This window comes from Cebus imitator, unplaced genomic scaffold, assembly GCF_001604975.1.
Source record: "Cebus imitator isolate Cc_AM_T3 unplaced genomic scaffold, Cebus_imitator-1.0 Scaffold54, whole genome shotgun sequence".
NCBI classification, from domain to species: domain Eukaryota; kingdom Metazoa; phylum Chordata; class Mammalia; order Primates; family Cebidae; genus Cebus; species Cebus imitator.
In genome coordinates this window covers 4033660-4052173 of record NW_016107369.1, presented here as the reverse complement: position 1 = coordinate 4052173, position 18514 = coordinate 4033660, and the positions used below count along the sequence as shown (strand labels likewise).

At 41.7% G+C, this 18514-nt stretch overlaps 1 protein-coding gene across 1 annotated transcript in view; it reads right to left on the bottom strand.

The window, feature by feature from the left end:
* Positions 1 to 18514, bottom strand: part of TMED10 (transmembrane p24 trafficking protein 10) — a 48876-nt gene that overhangs the window by 9006 nt on the left and 21356 nt on the right. The window contains exons 2-3 of the mRNA XM_017528630.2: positions 12617 to 12728; positions 7933 to 8006 (exon numbers count right to left, since the gene is read on the bottom strand). Of these exons, the coding sequence (XP_017384119.1) occupies positions 7933 to 8006; positions 12617 to 12728 (186 nt within the window). The remainder of the gene's footprint in view (positions 1 to 7932; positions 8007 to 12616; positions 12729 to 18514) is intronic.

Genomic DNA, 18514 nt, shown 5'->3' with positions numbered 1-18514 from the left:
AAACAAACAAAAACAAAAAAAAAAAAACGAGTTCTAGTTGGGAGGACAAAGTGAAGCTTAACAGGAAGTGGGTGAGCTGGGTTTCACAAGTTGGGCAGGACTTTTGAGAGGGCCTTTAAGGCTGAGGGGAACCTGTAAACCAAAACACGGAACGAGTAAAGTGCAGGCATGTTTAGCAACTATGAATAGTCAAGACATAAAAGGCTCAAAAGTTAGGCTGAGACAAAACTGGAGAAGGGGATGAAAAAGGTAGTATAATGAATCAGACCTATTCATATATGCTCACAATGTGGTATATTTTATAATCTCATTTAATCCTTGCAAGCCTATAAGGTAAATATTTTTATCCTTAAGTTTGTAGATGAGGAAACCGAGGCTCTGAGGTGTTAAATAACTTGCCCAAAGTATCACAGCTTGGTGCAGCTGGGATCAGAATTCAAGTCTATCCGAGTTTATTCTAATTAAGTACTAGAAATTCAATAAAGAAAACCAGATGACTACACTAAGTTTTTCCTGAATCACAGGTGAAATGAACAAGCTATATTAGGCTACAAGGATCTATATAAGTTGTCCTTTTTGCTTGACTAATAAAGTTTGACTAATAAACTTCTTAGGTTTCCCATTGCTATTATTTTTATGGGGCAATAGAGTAAAATTTTAAGACAAATCATGGTAAATATTCTCAAGAAGACCCTCTTCACTTGCTCAGGACTAAACATCCAATAAATAGCATTAAGACTTTATATCATAGTGCAAAAAGCTAAAAAACAAATCCTCAATATCGAAATTCCCACTTTTCTGTTATTCTGTTCTTCTAAACAGTTGATTGAACTGTTCAAAGGATCTGTAAGAATGCCAAATTATACATGTTTCATGAAGGCAGGATGGTATTCTATTCTACTTTCCTTCATGGCTGGAAGCATGAGGTGTCTGTAAGATAATGTGCACCACAGCTTCTCCAGTAGGGGGTGACATTCCCCTGGCAAGCTGCATGTAGTTGTTAAATAATCAAAGGATGTTATAGCTACAAGGCAAATGAGGAAACTAAAGATTCCTTAAAGTTACTCAGCCCTTTGAATGGCCAACCAAGATAAACGGTACCACGGTCTCTTAACTCCCTACCAGGGTCATTACAGCATTTAAACTGCCAAACTCTGCTGTAAAATTTGAGAAGAGAATCCCTGACTTCTAAAAGCATACATGCTCACTGTACCCAAATCGGACCTATCTTTCAAGCCTCCTTCAACCACTCCTGTCCATGCTCTCTCTTCCCTGAACCCCTACAACACTTACTGTGTCACACAATTAACACTCAATCATATATTGTCATATTCACAAACTGTTTTGATTTTATCCTCTCCCTCCCTCCACACTAGTTTGGCCCCTGAACTCAAGGAAATTAAAACGATTTATAGTTTATATAGTCTTAAACACCTGATACATAGTAAACACTTGCAATTGACCTGTTCTGCCCACTCTATGCCTTCTACAAAGAAGCCAACTTTCTCAAAGTAGCTAAGTGCTGCTGGTCCCCTGAAGCTAGTGTTTCCTGTATGCTAAGAGCACTCTGTATCAATTTTCTTTTCTTTTTCTTTTTGAGATGGAGTCTTACTCTGTCGCACATGCTGGAGTGCAGTGGCATGATCTTGGTTCACTGCAACCTCTGCCTCCTGGGTTCAAATAATCCTCCTGCCTCAGCCTCCTGAGTAGCTGGGATTATAGGTGCTTGCCACCATGCCCGACTAATTTTTGTATTTTTAGTAGAGACAGGGTTTCACCATGTTGGCCAGGCTGGTCTTGAACTCCTGACCTCAGATGATCCACCCGCTTCAGCCTTCCAAAGTGCTGGGGTTATAGGCGTGAGCCACTGGGCCGGGCCGGGCCTGCATCTATTTTCATGAGGCTCACTGCCTAAGAGAAAGCCTTCTCTACCATCTTATCTATTAACATCATTCTTAGCAGTCATGGTAGGTACTGTTTGGAAAAGCTACAAGTTACAAAGCCTTTTCCTGTATAACACCTCCAAAATACCAGTAAAATTAAACTCTTTTTAAACCATATCAAAATCGTCCATTATAATGATGATTTGAATCTATAAAGAGTTTACACAGTTATATGTAACTGTGCCAAAAAAAAGGTGTTAACTCTCTGAAAAAACTGCTTCTTAAAACAGAGGTATTAATCTAACCTCTAGAGAATCTCTAGATTCTTTGCCTTGGTGGCGCATCAAGATCCAAGAGAGAAACTTCTTGTGACAAGACAAATTCAAAGTAGTTTGCTGCCTCCACACCTCCCACCACAGCCCCCACCAACTACTCCAGGAGCACAGCAATAAATATGAAGACGATCTAGTCTAACACAGCAAGATAAACATAACACCGCTGGGTGTAGTGGCTCATGTCTGTAATCCTAGCACTTTGGGAGGCTGAGGCAGGTGAATCATTTGAGCCCAGGATTTTGAGACTAGTCTGGGCAACACAGGAAAACTCCATCTCTACAAGAAAAAAAAACACACACACACACACGTAAGAAATTAACCAGGTGTGGTGGTGCACACCTGTAGTGCCAGCTACCAGGGGGGCTCAGGTGGGAGAACCACCTGAGCCGCCCTGGAAATTGAGGCTTCAATGAGCCATGAGCCATGAGCCACACACTTCAGCCTGGGTGACAGAATAAGACCCTGTCTAAAAACAAAAAAACAAACAAAAAAACATTAACAGACCTACCTAAATCTAAGGACATCTACTTCCTGGGGATGAGAGTAGTCACAGAAGTTTAAAAGGTCACCAAGGTGCCAAAATAAGTCCAGTTAAAACTATCAATGTTAGGGCTAAATGAAATTTTGAAAGATCCTATTTACTCTGTTATGACCATACCCGTTTCCAGAACAAGTATAAAATATACTGAAATGACAAACTAATTATGTGTCAGGTGCTTTACCTATGTTATTTCATTTAACTTACATCAAGAAAAGGATTGTGGCCGGATACAGTGGCTCACACCTGTAATCCCAGCACTTTGGGAGGCCGAGGTGGCCAGATGGCTTGAGGTCCGGAGTTTGAGACCAGCCTGGCCAACATGGTGAAACGCTGCCTCTACTAAAAATACAAAAATTAGCTGGGTGTGGTGGTGCACGCTTATAATCCCAGCTACTTGGGAGGCTGTGGTAGGAGAATTGTTTGAATCTGGGAGGCAGAGGTTGCAATGAGCCAAGATTGACCACTGCATTAGAGCCTGGGTGACAGAGCGCGAGTCTGTCTCAAAAAGAGAAAAAAAAGGGGGAGTTGGGGCTGGGCCCAGTGGCTCATGCCTGTAATCCCAGCACTTTGGGAGTCCAAGGTGGGCAGATCACAAGGTCAAGAGATCGAGATCAGCCTGGCCAACATGGTGAAATCCCATCTCTACTAAAAATACACAAAACTTAGCTGGGTATGTTGGCATGCACCTGTAGTCCCAGCTGCTTGGGAGGCTGAGGCAGGAGAATTGCTTGAACCCAGGAGGCAGAGGTTGCAGTGAGCCGAGATCATGCCACTGCACTCCAGTGGGCAACAGAGCAAGACTCTGTCTCCAAAAAAGAGGAAAGCAAGATAGAAAAGGATTTTGGATCTAGTACATGGTCAAACTTCTTTCCTGAGAGCACTCAGAGAAACAGAAATTTTGGAAAGTCTTCAGCTGTTGCTCCAACCAGGGCAGCTGTGTTTTTGGTATATCTGTTGATAGCAATGACAGACAAATAGAATCCCTCGGCAAAACAGTATTTTACTTGTGGGATGCACAGCCCAGGAGTTAGAAGATGTGTCAGATAGCTCCTTCTTTGTGGGACAGTAATTGCCTGCATTCTCCCAGCTGCACAATCAGACAATAAGTCCTTGCAAACAACTGCTCTAGTCCACAGATCATAAACTAAAATGAAGTGGCTTGGTTCACATCCTGAATCTACAAAGACACACCCTCTGAAGGGCAAAAGCAAGACAGTGGTCAGAGGTTCATAAACTACAATACAGGAAATCAAAATCAAAAGTGCTTTCTTTATTTCTGAGGACAGAGGTATTCTTTCTCTTTCAAACGACAAGACTTAATGCTTCTTTACAATATGACAAGCATTCTGTCTTCCAAATAATATCACCTTACATTTGTATTGTGTTACATAGCAATTTCACATGTATTAACTAACAACAATTTAGGTAGGTAGTGTGGTACAATTACCATTCAATTTTACAGGACCACATGGGATTTCAAAACTATGAGTCCACAAATATGAGGAAGAGATGTGTTGGATGTGAAGAACGTTAAAGGAGTGTGCCACATTCCCTTAATATTGATGCCAAAGGTTCCAAATCCTCTGGAGATAAAGCCTCTCCATTATCTCAAGGGCCTGAAATTAAATGCCTCAAAAACTCTACATATGCTCAGTATGCTCTGATTAACAAGGGAACAAAGTGCTTCTTTTTTTTTTTTTTTTTTTTTTGAGACAGAGTCTTGTTCTGTTGCCCAGGCTGGAGTGTAGTGGTGCAATCTTGGCTCACTGCAACTTCCACCTCTCGGGTTCAAGCGATTCTCCTGCCTCAGCCTGAGTAGCGGGGATTACAGGCAAATTTTTGTATTTTTAGTAGAGATGGAGTTTCACCATGTTGGCCAGGCTGGTCTCGACCTCCTGATCTCAGGTGATCTGCCAACCTCAGCCTTTCAAAGTGCTGGGATTACAGGCTGGGATACTGCACCCGGCCCAGTGCTTCTATGATCTGTGTTCTTGTCAAAGATATTAGCTCAGAGACAACTAACGGCTATTTCTTTCTTTTTTGTTTTGTTTGTTTGTTTTTTTCTTGAGATGGAGTCTCATTGCACTCTCGCAGAGGCTGGAGTGCAGTGGTGCAATCTTGGCTCACTGCAACCTCCATATCCCGGGTTCAAGCGATTCTCTTGCTTCAGTCTCCTGAGTAGCTGGGACTACAGATGCCTGCCACCAAGCCTGGCTAATTTTTGTATTTTTAGTAGAGGTGGGGTTTTCGCCAAGTTGGTCAGGCTGATCTTTAATTCCTGACCTCAGGTGATCTGCCCACCTCAGCCTTTCAAAGTGCTGGGATTACACTATAACCGGCCCAAAGTGCTTCCATGATGTGTGTTCTTGTCACAGATATTAGCTCAGGGACAACTAAAAGCCATTTCTTTCCTTTTCTTTTCCCTTTCTCTCTCTCTCTCTCTGAGATAGAGTCTCACTGCACTCTTGCACAGGCTGGAGTGCAGTGGTGAGATCTCAGCTCACTGCAACCTCTGTCTCCCGGGTTCAAGCAATTCTCTTGCTTCAGCCTCCTGACTAGCTGGGACTAGAGGTGCCTGCCACCACGCCCGGCTAATTTTTGTATTTTTAATAGAGATGGGGTTTTCGCCAAGTTGGTCTGGCTTGTCTTGAACTCTTGACGTGAGGTGATCCGCCCAGCTTGGCCTCCCAAATTGCTGGGATTACAGACGTGAGCCACTACGCCCAATCAGCTAACAGTCATTTCTAAGGAAGGTTCAAGGAAGCCTTGCTGCAGACTGAAGAAAGGGCTGGTCCTTGGACTGTGTCATAGCCATTCCTCTTCTGTATCAATCTGGTTTGCTGTGGGGGGCATGGGGGAGGGGTAGGAGGGTGGGGAGAGATGTTAAAGACAGTAGTGGGGAGGAGTTTCTTGGTTAAGAAGCAGAACTTTGGAGTTGTGTTGTAACTACATGCGTAAAAAAAGGCTTAGGACGTGTCAGACATCTGAAGCAGGAAGCAGGCAAAGGAAGCACCGTAGTTTCCTTTGGGCTAGGGAATCCCCTCTTGGATTAAGCAAAAGGTCAGGAAAGATAAGCCCCTTTCCTAATGTCTATAAAGTCCAAGGATGATGGAAATTCCAGGAGGTATAGGGGTTCTAAAATGCTATACAACAACTGTGTATAAAGCATTCTTTATATAGACCCACAATAATGTCCTCTGATTTTTCAGGGGAACTATGTCTACTGTCTAATAGGGCATTGATGTGTTGTTATTCAATAAATACCAACAGCCATCATGTTGGAGAAAAAAACCAAAACAGGTGAAATTCCGCAGAGTACAAATTCAACTGAGAATGGTCCACAGTTGGGGAACAGAAGCAGTAACCACAAACTGGAAATCATTTTACCTCTTCTTCCACCTCATAATAATGACAACATTTTCCCTAGTGTTTATATCTTACAAAAGCACTTGAGCATAATCTTATATAAATATAATTAAGATTATTCTGAATCATGAAGGTTTAAAAAGATTTTTCAATTTACTCTTAAATTCATCAAATAAAGAGGTTTTTTGGTTTTATTTAAATTAAACTAGCCTAGAAACAGAAACAAACAACTTAAAGTCTCTACTGGGAATTGTCACCCATTCACAACTGTATCACTTGCTCCTACTTACTGCCTCTAAATAACACTACCTAGTTTCATTCGACTGAGGATCTGAACAAGGAAGAGCTGCAATTGTGCTACTTCCTGTTGCAGAAGTACCCAGTCACTTCCAATCTTCTTCCATTTTAGGATATTTTCCTTCCAAAGTCCTGACCAAAGAGAGAGCAACTTCTGTTTCACTATTCCTAGACAATTTTCCTCAATCACTTAAACCAATTTTCCTTCATTTTCTTGGTTCTCATTCTTCAAAAGTCAATTCTATTTCCTGTACCCCACTCCTCCTTCATGTCCTCAGGTTCTGTTCTGCTGGGTAAAAATACTCTTATCTTTCTGAAAAGATCAATTCTCTCGTCTTAAATGGTTTTTCAAAGGTGCCCTTTGTTTGAAGAACCCTTTTGTGCTGCCCCCAAAGTCTCGAGCAGAAATGAAAAAGGCTATTGCCCTTCTCCTCATTTTGTGTATACCTCCATCTCCCTGTCACCCAAATAAATGTCAGTTTTTATTATTCTATAATAAATACTTCCTATCAGCATCAAATTTCTATTATCACCATTCCTAGTCTCTTGCAGCTTTTTCCTCCATCCTGCCCTCTTATAAGTTGGAAATTATCGTAACTGAAAACTATCTTTGACTATTGTTATTTCCCAAAGACAGAACAGTTGTTGAAGACTAAACAGCATTGAATCCATGCCCTAGATATAGATAGGCAGATAGATACAGATAGATAGATAGATAGATAGATAGACAGATAGATAGAAACAACCATTGGTCTTTGGAAAAAAGTCTTAGGAATTAAAAACAAATCAGTTTTCTTAACCTTGGGCAATAACAAATAACTGAATTCCAGCTTTAAACATTTTAAAATCAATCTCTCTCTCTCTCTCTCTCCACACACACATATTTAGTTTCCAACTCAGAACTAATGCCGACCGGGTGCAATGGCTCACACCTGTAATCCTGGCACTTTGGGAAGCTGAGGCAGGGGGATCACAAGGTAAGGAATTGGAGACCAGCCTGGCCAATATGGTGAAACCTCATCTCTACTAAAAATACAAAAATTAACCAGGCGTGGTGGCAAGTGCCTGTAGTCCCAGCTATTCGGGAGGCTGAGGCAGATGAATCGCTTGAACTTGGGAGGCAGAAGAATTGCTTGAACTCGGGAGGCAGAGGTTGCAGTGAGCTGAGATCACACGACTTGCACTCTAGCATTGGCAACAAGGCAAGACTCTGTCTCAAAAAAAAAAAAAAAGAGAGAGAGAGAACTAATGCCATATGCTTGAGTGTTTTACCAAACCAACATTTCTGTGGGACAGTGAGTTCAGTCCTTTGGCTGACAGCACAGCTAGAATTATTGTTCAAGGCTGTTAATATAACTTTTCTTATCAGTAAGATCATAGCTGGCTGTCACATGACTGCTAAGAAACCACAGCCTTTTGGGCAAAGCACAGCCTGTGGGCCTGGCGAGGTAACAGAAACCTCACAGCATAGCACACTGCTGCCTCTTCTGGCTGTTACTGTAGGACATACCTCTTCGTAATTTTTCGCCTCCACTCCATGCTTCATGTCTAGGATCACGAGTTGGTCAGGTATCCGCCCTGTTCCTGAGAAAGAAATAAAAGGATTCATTGTGTGGAATACTTAAAATTCCGGGAAATTACCCACCCACCCACCCCTCTTCCCTCCCTCCCCTGAACCCCTACCCACTCAATAGAGGGAAACAGCCACAACTCCTCCCCCTGCTCAGTTGCAGAAAATTCCTGGCTCTGGCTAAAATCACAAACATTCCAGACAAAGCCTCTATCTGTGTGGGGTGCCGGAAAGCAAGAAGAACATGCTGCTGGCAAACATCTCCGAGCAGGCAAGGACACAAGATACTGCAACTGCTACAGAGGAACAGAACAGCAGAAGAGAAAACACACAGGCTTATTGAATTGAGAAATAAAACTCAAAAATCAAAACAGCGTGAAATTGATTGGCATATGAATCAAGAGATAGTGGGCACTAACTTGGGCTGAAAATGCATGTTTCCATATCTGAAAAGGTTGCCCTGTCAAATTTTGAGAGAAGGCCATGATGAATTAGGATTATTGGATATGTGCTAAGCTTGGATTTACTTAATATAAATCTGAGCACTGAAAAGAGCACAAGTTTTATCTAATATTCCACTCAAACATTGTGATCGATGTATCCCTTATTTCAGCAGATGAATAAAATGTTATAGAGCTATTCCCACTAAGCCCTTAAAAGAGTTACAACAGCTCAAGGGGGAAAAAAACTTTACAATAAGAGTTCAAATCTTAGGGATGATTCTTATAATAGAAATAGTTCATATTAGAAGAGTCAATCTGATTCAGCTGGATTGAAGAGGCATTCTAATCTTAAATCATCAAGTAGGAGAAAGGAAAAGATCCAAAGAGCTCCAGAAAACTGTTCAGCCCCAATGCCCTGGAATTCACCTAGCTATAAAATTTAAAACTACCTGCATGAAATTAGAAGTTTTAGGAAGCATAGTGCCACTTAAGCACTGGGGTTCCTGAGACCATAAGCCACAATTAATGGTACTGTACCCTCTGATGCCTGAGAGACACTGGAAGTTTTTGGAAATGAACTGAAGTCAACTCAGTAACTACTCATTGAGAACTCACTAAGTACTAGAACTGTGCTAGAGACTTTAAAGGGATAGGATACAGCTTAAATGCATCCTTCTCAAAGTTCATGTGTTGGAAGCTTAATCCCTAATGCAAGAGTGTTGAGAGGTAGAACCTTTAATTTTATATACTTATTTAAAAAAATTTTTTTTGAGACAGGTTCTTGCTCTGTCCTCCAAGCTAGAGTGCAGTGGCATCATCATGGCTCACTGTAGCCTTGAATCCTGGGCTCAAGTGATCCTCCTGCTTTAGCCTCTCATGTAGCTGGGACTACAGGCGTGAGTCACCACACCCAGCTAATTTTTAGATTTTTTGTAGAGACAGGGTCTTGCTATATTTTCCAGGCTGATCTGGAACTCCTAGGCTCAAGCAGTCCTCCTGCCTCAGCCTCCCAAAGTGCTGGGATTATAGGCATGAGCCACTACCGAACAAGAGGTAGGACCTTTAAGAACTGATTAGGTCAGGCCCATTGCTGTGGCTCACGTCTGTAATCCCAGCACTTTGGGAGGCCGAGGCAGACGGATCATGAGGTTAGGAGACTGAGACCATCCTGGCCAACATGGTAAAACCCTGTCTCTATCAAAAACACAAAAATTAGCCAGGCATGGTGGTAGGTGCCTATAGTCCCAGCTACTCAGGAGGCTGAGGCAGGAGAATGGTTCAAACTCAGAAGGTGGAGGCTGCAGAGAGCCGAGATCCCACCACTGCACTCCAGCCTGGGTGACAAGCAACACTGCATCTCAAAAAACGAACTGATTAGGTCATGAGGATTCTGCTCTCATCAATCGATTAATGTCATTATCATAGGAGTAGGTTTGTTATAAAAGTGAGTTCAGCCTCCTCTTGCTCTCCTGTGCATTGTCTCACCATGTGATACCTTCTGCCATGTTATTGTGACACAGCAAGAAGGCCCTCCCTCACGAGCTGTGGCCCCTTGATCTTGGACTTTCCGGACTCCAGACCCATAAACCAAATAAATTTCTACTGTTTATAAATTACCCAGTCTGTGATGTTCTGTTACAGCAGCACAAAATGGACTAAGCCAGGATACGATCCCTGCCTTTAAATAATTCAATTGGGATTTAAGACATATACACAAAACAGCTATGGTGAAAATTCAAAGCAATGTAAAATTTTAAGACAAAGGAATTGGTTCAGGCAATCCCAATATGGAGCAAAGGTAAGAGGAGGGAAGAAAGCAGTTGTGGACAGGCTTCACTAAAGAGGGAACACCTAAAGGCAGGGCTTAGGCAAAGTACTCTAGGCAGATGGCAAAGCATGAGCAAAGGCTCAGAAATTAAAATCGGAGTATGGCATGTTTGAAAGACAGTAAAGAACTTCTTTTAGACTGGGCACAGTGGCTCACACCTGTAATTCCAGCACTTTGGGAGGCCGAGGCAAGTAGATCACTTGAGGTCAGGAGTTCGAGACCAGCCTGGCCAACATGGCGAAACCCATCTCTACTAAAAATACAAAAGTTGGCCGGGCATGGTGGCTCACACCTGGAATCCCCAGCACTTTGGGAGGCTGAGGTAGGCAGATCACAAGGCCAGGCGTTCCAGACCAGCCTGATCAACATGGTGAAACCCCATCTCTACTAAAAATATAAAAAAAATAAGACGGGCATGGCAGCACACACCTATAATCCCAGCTACTCAGGAGGCTGAGGCAGGAGAATTGCTTGAACCCGGGAGGTGGAGGTTGCAGTGAGCCGAGATCATGCCACTGCACTCCAGCCTGGGTGACAGAGCGAGACTCTGTCTCAAAAAAATAAAATAAAATATTTTTTAAAAAATCCAAGAATGCTGCTGGGTTAAAATAAATTAAAAAAAAAAAAAAAGGACATCTTTTGGATAGACTGGAAAGATTAATTTGAAAGCAAGAGAAATATCAATAAGACTGCATAGGGTAAGACTGAGAACAAAGTAAGACAAGTCACAGGATATCTTCTGAGCGTGAAAACAACAAATCTCCAAACAAAACATGGTACCCGGAGTGTTCTGTTCTCCCAAATCCTGTGTGTAATCCTGATTATGACATTGCCCACAGAAGATGGAATGCAAATTTTTGCTTTTCCTTCCTCATTGAAAAAATTGTGAAACCCAAGCAGTTCCCAGCCCCACCTGGTCCAAATGATCAGGCTGTCTTCTTATTTACAGTCTTCCAACTACCTCCCTGTTTGTCACAGCACAGTACAGTCAGGCACTGCATAAAGATAGTTCAGTGAAGGATGAACTGCACATATGAAGGTGGTCCCATAAGATTATTATAATACTGTATTTTTACTAAATCTTTGCTATGTTTAGATACACAAATACCATTTTGTTCCAGTGGCCTACAGTATTCAGTACAGTCACATGCTGTACAGTTTGTAGCCCAGGAGCAATATAGCCGAGGTGGGTAGTAGGCTACACCATCTACGTTTGGGTAAGTACACTTGATATATGCACAACAAAATCACCTAACAACCATTTATCAGAATGGTCAGAGTCAAGTCTATATAGTCTCTTGCACAGAGAACTGTCAGGCACTTCTCCTGCCTCAGCCTCCCAAGAGCTGGGATTACAGGCATGCGCCACCACATCCAGCTAATTTTTTGCATTTTTAGTAGAGACGGGGTTTTACCATGTTGGCCAGCCTAGTCTTGAACTCCTGACTTCAGGTAATCTGCCTGCCTTGGCCTCCCGAAGTGCATGGGATTACAGGCATGAGTCACCATGCTTAGCCAGTTTTGTTTTTTGCTGCTGCCGTTGTTTATTTGAGACACAGTCTCACTCTGCCGCCCAGGCAGGAATGCAGTGGCAAAATCTTTGCTCACTGCAACTTCCACCTTCTGGGTTTAAGTGATTCTTCTGCCTCAGCCTCCCAAATAGCTGGCATTACAGGCATGAGCCACCACACCCAGCTAATTTTGTATTTTTAGTAGAGACAGGGTTTCACCATGTTGGCCAGGCTGGTCTGAAACTCCTAACCTTCAGTGATATGCCCGCCTTGGCCTCCCAAAGTGCTGGGATTATAGGTCGTGAGCCACCATGCCCAGCTTTCTTTCTTTTTTTTTTTTTTTTAAGACTTCATTTTGTTAGAGCAGTTTTAGGTTCACAACAAAACTGAGAGGAAAGTACAAAGATTTCCCATATCCCCCTTCCCCTTACACATGCATAGCCTCCCCCATTATCATCATCTCCCACCAGAGTGGTACATTTGTTACAAATGATGAACCTACATGGACACATAATTATCAACCAAAGCCCGTAGTTTATATTAGGATTCACTCTTGGTGTACATTCCAAATGTAATGTTTGGACAAACATATAATGACATGAATCTACTATTACAGTACCATACAGAGTATTTTTACTGCCCTAAAAATCCTCTTGTTCCACCTATTCAATCTTTTATTCCACTTAGATGACCTTTTAAAAGGTACTCCAAAGACTACAAGGTAACAGGTCTCCAAATCAGAATAAACATACAAAGGAAACTAGATATTAAGTGCTGACTGTAATAAGGAGCACTAGAGTTGGAGAAGGTTTTTAATCCAGGGAAACACTCTGGTTACTCACCCTTGCTCTCAAAACACACTTCAAACATGTCATAATCTTCAGTGGTAAAGGCAAATTTCCCCTTGGTTGCATCCTCTTTGGAGTAGAGAATATGGCCAGCAGAATCTGTGATCTAAAGTAAGATAAGTAGTAAGAATAGGCATAGGCAGCAAATAACACTCAGGAAGAGAACTTACAGAAACTGGGGAGACAGAGACACTATCTATGAAAGACAATTGATAGTCATTATGATGACTATTTTCCAACCATCCCAAAAGACAAAAACTGGATTAGAAAATTAAATCCAAATACAGCAAATTTCATTCAAATACTCATTCAAATCACATTGTGGGCTAAAATCTGTTGCTGCTATAGGATGTCTTACCATACCAAAAAGTTAATCTAGCCAATGCTCCAAGTTATATACATTAGATTTATTTGCAAAAACTCACTTTATAGAATGCAGACTAGTATCATTCCCTGTAGAGGGACATGTCACAAAAATGCAAGTAGACAATTACCAAAAGATTATACAAGAGTGACAAAGATATATAAAAACACATTTCTTTTATAAAAACAAGTTTGATAGCGAAGGGTTGTGGGTGGAGAATAAAATTAGGACATACGATAAAAGGACAGCAGGAAAAAAAGGAATGCCTAGAGAAGAAAAGCCAGGAGATCTATTCCTGCAAATTTCATGTTAATTATGTCAATGGCTAGGTAGAGTGGGAGCAAAACACAGAAAACCAACAAGAACCTCCTGGCCAGGCATGGTGGCTCACGCCTGCAGTCCCAACATTTTGGAAGGCTAAGGCAGGAGGATCGCTTGAGCTCAAGAGTTAGAGACCAGCATGGGCAACATGGCAAAACCCCATCTCTACAAAAAATACAAAAATTAGCCAGGTGTGGTGGGTGGTGCGCACCTCTAGTCCCAGCTACTGGGAAGCTTGCTCTGTCACTGCAGCCTGGGTGACAGAGCAAGACCCTGTCTCAAAAGACAAACAAAAAAAAAAGAAGAAATTTCTCCTAAAAAAAAAAAAAAAGATATCCTTGGCTTCTATAAATGATTACTCCTTTCCTCTAGATCCTTAGCTTTAGTTCTTCTGCTAAAGCTGCTCTATTACCAGAGAATGGCCTATCAGCACAGAAGAAAGGGCATACATTGGTAAGTAAATGCCCACATACAAAGCAAGGGAATTCCATGGTAATTTAACAGCCTGGATCTCAGCCTTCTTTTCTAGAGCACATGGCTGTCTTAGCAGAAGGCACATTTCGTCACTTAAGACTGGAAGCTACTTTGCAATGTGGAACACAAAAATAGTGGCTTAATTATAATAAACTGGATGTCCTAATGCTATCTGTTAAAACATAATTCTTTTAAGGGGAAATTTTAAGCAGGAAAATTAAGTAGCACACATTTAAGCTTATACATTTAAAAGCACTTTATAACAGTAGTTATTTCCAAGGAGTGAGACTTTCTCTTTATATTTTTAATTTTTTTTTCCCATTTTTTAAAAAGGCATGTAGTCAGATGTGGTGGCTCAGCCAAGCGTGGTGGCTTATGCCTGTAATCCCAGCACTTTGGGAAGCCGAGGCGGGTGGATCACCTGAGGTAAGGAGTTTGTGAGCAGCCTGGTCAACATGGTGAAACCCCATCTCTACTAAAAATACAAAAAAAAAAAAAAAATTAGCCAGGCATGGTGGCAGGTGCTTGTAATCCCAGCTACCTGGCAGGCTGACGCAGGAGAATCGCTTGAACCTGGGAGGTAGAGTTGCAGTGAGCCGATACTGCACTACTGCACTCCAGCCTGGGCAACAGAGAAAGACTCTGTCTCAAAAAAAAAAAAAAGGCATGTATCGCTTACGGTCAAAAATAATAATAAAGTTATTTCATTTTAGAAAAAACTCATAATTATAAAGAAAAGTTTTCACCACTAGATAAATTTGAAATGACAGATTAACTAAAAACAGTTTTATGGCACATCTTCTAAATTCCCTAATCATAACAGTAGTTAATATTAGTCAACTGTCTTTTGCCATCCAGCACCATTTATTGATTTGTCAAAAAAAACTTTTTTTTTTTTAGATTAAGTCTTGCTGTGTCACCTAGGCTGGAGTGCAGTGGCAAAATCTCTGCTCACTGCAACCTCCGCCTTCCAAGTTCAAGCAATTCTTCTGCCCCAGCCTCCTGAGTAGCAGGGACTACAGGGGTGCACCACCACACCCAGCTAATTTTTATGTTTTTAGCAGATATGGGGTTTCACCATGGTGGCCAGGCACCTGGTCTCGAAATCCTGACCTCAAGTGATCCACCTGCCTCAGCCTCCCAAAGCGCTGGGATTACAGGCATGAGCCATCACACTCGGCCTAATTTGTCAAACATTTAAGATACCTAGACCAGTGCTGGTCACTGGGGATACAAGTATGAGTAAGATAGTTCCTGTCTTCAAAGGGCTTATGAGTCTAAATGAAGAGGACAGTGATAAGAAATGAGATGCCTTCATTGTGGTTTTGATTTGCATTTCCCTGATGGTTAGTGATACTGAGGAACTTTTAAGGTATTTCTTAGACATTTGTATGGGGTGAGAAAATATATTAATTAGCTTGATGGTGGTAAGCAGTTTACAATGTATATGTATACCAAAACATTACATTACATATCTTGAATATAAACAATTTTTGTCAATTATATCTCAATAAAGCTAAGAGAGAGCACTTCACTGCAACGTGCAAAGCATGCTAGCAGATGGACAGCTGCCATAAGATTATGGAGGGTCAGGGAGTGTATCTAGGAGCAGGTAACATACAAGCTGCATCCTAAAGGATGAATTTCAGTCAAGGAGAGGTAAAGACATTCAGGGTAGAAGAGATAGCAAATATGAAGGCCTGGGTCCAGAAAAACATAAATGAAAATATGGCATTATCATTTTACTAACAGCTAGTATTTACTGAACACTTACTAAGTGTCAAATACTGTATCACTATTTTATAAGCATTTTAAATTTAATCCTCACTATAACCCTACTGGCAAGAATTATTTACCCCGTTTTCCACTGGAGGAAACTGAGGCCCAGAGAGGCTGAGTGCCTGGAGAGGTACTGGCCAGATCGTGAACTAGAATAGCACATAGCAGAGGTGTGCTATTCTAGTTCACGATCTGGCCAGTACCTCTCTAAGATGAAGCCACCTGTACTATGAAGACAGACTAGAGAGACAGAACCCTAGAATAAGGAGGTGGGTTGGGACACTATTCCAGTACTCCAGGTAAGAAAGGAGGAGGGCCTTCAGTATAGAGAGAAAGGGATAGATTTTATGTAATTAAAATAGTTTTAGATTTTATTAAAATAATTTTATTTAATTAAAAAAAATTTAGTAATGCATTAACTGAAGAGTTTGAGGGATTTTAAGGAGGTAGAGTCTACAGGACAAAAACAAAAAAAAATGCCCACAGAGATCAAGTGAGAAACATACTGGGTCTACTGGACCAACACAAGTCACACATGACAAACTAGAAAAGATGGGCTGTGTCCTAGGAAAAGCCAATGACTACCATGGCACTCCGGTTTTCAGATCATCCAGTTTTTCAAGAGAAGCTAGACATTTTAACTTTTATTTGATTTTTAAATCTTTACAACCAATCCCAACATGTGAAAAACTATCTCAAGGAAAACAAAACAGAACCGAGTTTTTCTGGGCCACAATTTTGCCCTCTGCAGAGGACAGAAAGAAAACTGACTAACATCACATAGAATGACTACTAGATAGCACTGAGATCTCAGCTAAGATAATGAACCACAAATTTCTAGTGGTAAAACTCACAGCCAGGGTGCAAAAGCAAAGAAAAGGCACATGCATGAACTGATCGGAGCTTGGGGTTCTGCAGCTGAGTGGTCTGGAAAGATAAAAGTATTAAAGAATCATGCTATACACGTTGCAAACATAATCTTTAATCTTCTTAACAACTCCATGGAAACTGGTCTTGTTATGCCTATTTTACTAATGAGAAAACTTAGTAACTTGTCCACTATCATGGTTAATAAATAGTGTTGGCCAGGCATGGTGGCTCACACTTGTAATATCAGCACTCTGGGAAGCCAAGGTGGGAGGATCACTTGAGCCCGGGAGTTTGACACCAGCCTGGGTAATATAGTGGGATCTCGTGTGAACAAAAAATAAAATTAGCTAGGTGCAGGTGACGTGCACCTGTGGTCCCAGCTACCCAGGAAGCTGAGATGGGAGGACTACTTGGGCCTGAGGTCAAGACTGCAGTGAGCCATGGTTATGCCACTGCACACCAGCCTGGGCAACAGAGTAAGAACATGTCTCCAATATATAGCCAGGCACGGTGGCTCACACCTGTAATCTCACCACTTTGGGAGGCCAAGGTGGGTGGATCACCTGAGATCAGGCATTCAAGACCGGCCTGGCTAACATAGTGAAACCCCATTTCTACTAAAAATACAAAAATTAGCTGGGCGTGGTGGTGCGTGCCCATAATCTCAGCTACTCAGGAGGCTGAGGCAGGAGAATCACTTGAACCTGGGAGGCAGAGGTTGCAGTGAGCCGAAATCACACCATTGTACTCCAGCCTGGGTGACAAGAGCAAAACTGTCTCAAATAAATAAGTAAATAAATAAATAATAAATAATAGAAATAAATAGTGTTATGTGGATTTGAGAAACGTCTAAAACCCACTCTTTCCACATCCCCATGCTGCCTTCTCCCAAAAGGAATGTCTGAATGAAGTGGAATATACAGAGGCCAAGAAAGACTAAAAGAATCTTTGGAATCTTTCAATCAGTGCAAATCAGAGTTAAGAATCCTCTCAAGTGTAACACAGCGCTGATCAGTCTGCATTCTCCACCTTAGAGAGATCAGCAGGCAGCCACAAGGTAAAGACCTTGAAGTTAGCAACAGCTAAACAATCTTCGAGGGAAATTTAGCCTTGAAGATTCCTAAAGGCCTCTTGTTCATGTGATACTTTTTCTGAATCATAAACTGAAAGACGCAGCATAAAAAAAGACTACTTTATTTTTACATTTTTTTTTTTGAGACAGGGCCTCACTCTGTCATCCAAGCTGGAATACAGTGGCACAATCGTGTAGTAAAGACTAGATCACTGCAGCCTCGACCGTGTGGGCTCAAGCAGTTGCCCAGGCTGGAGTGCAGTTGCATAATCACAGCTCACTGCAGCCTCAACCTCATAGGCTCAAGCCACCCTCCTGCCTCAGTTTTCCAATTAGCTGAGACTACAGGTAAGCACCACCATATCTGACTAATTGTCTTATTTTTTGTAGAGACAGGATCTCCCTATGTGGCCCAGGCTGGTCTCGAACTCCTCAGCTCAAGTGATCCTCCCACCTCAGTCTCCCAGATGGTGGGATTACAGGTATGAGTCACCATGCCCAGCCAAAAAGTATTTTAGAACCTTGGATACACACACATAAGTCAAAAAGGTCTGCGAACTAACCAAATCATTAAGTAATGTATAGTCACCAGTGTGGTGCCTCTCTTTCTTTCTTCAGAATCAGCTGACCCACACAGATACTCACTTCTACGATAAGCATCAAGGTTAAAGTACTGAAAAGAGTCATCATGTATTTCATCATCTCCACGCTAGGGCAAGGAAAGAGACTAAGTCATTGGCCTAGGACAAACAACTCAATTTAACAGGGCTTGCAGGATTTGGCACACATTTGCCCAACCACCTTATTTCCTGGAAGAATAGATTATAATCTCTTTATTTTCCTCCAAGATATTAACAGTGTCCTTCAAAAACTTTTTTTTTTTTTTTAATTTAAGGAGAGGAGTCTCTCTACATCATAAAGAAGCTTAAATGCAGGTCATAAAATTCATATTACGGCATTGCTAAAAGTACCTTACAAAATGAATTAAGAAATCTGCTCCAAAACCTAAAAT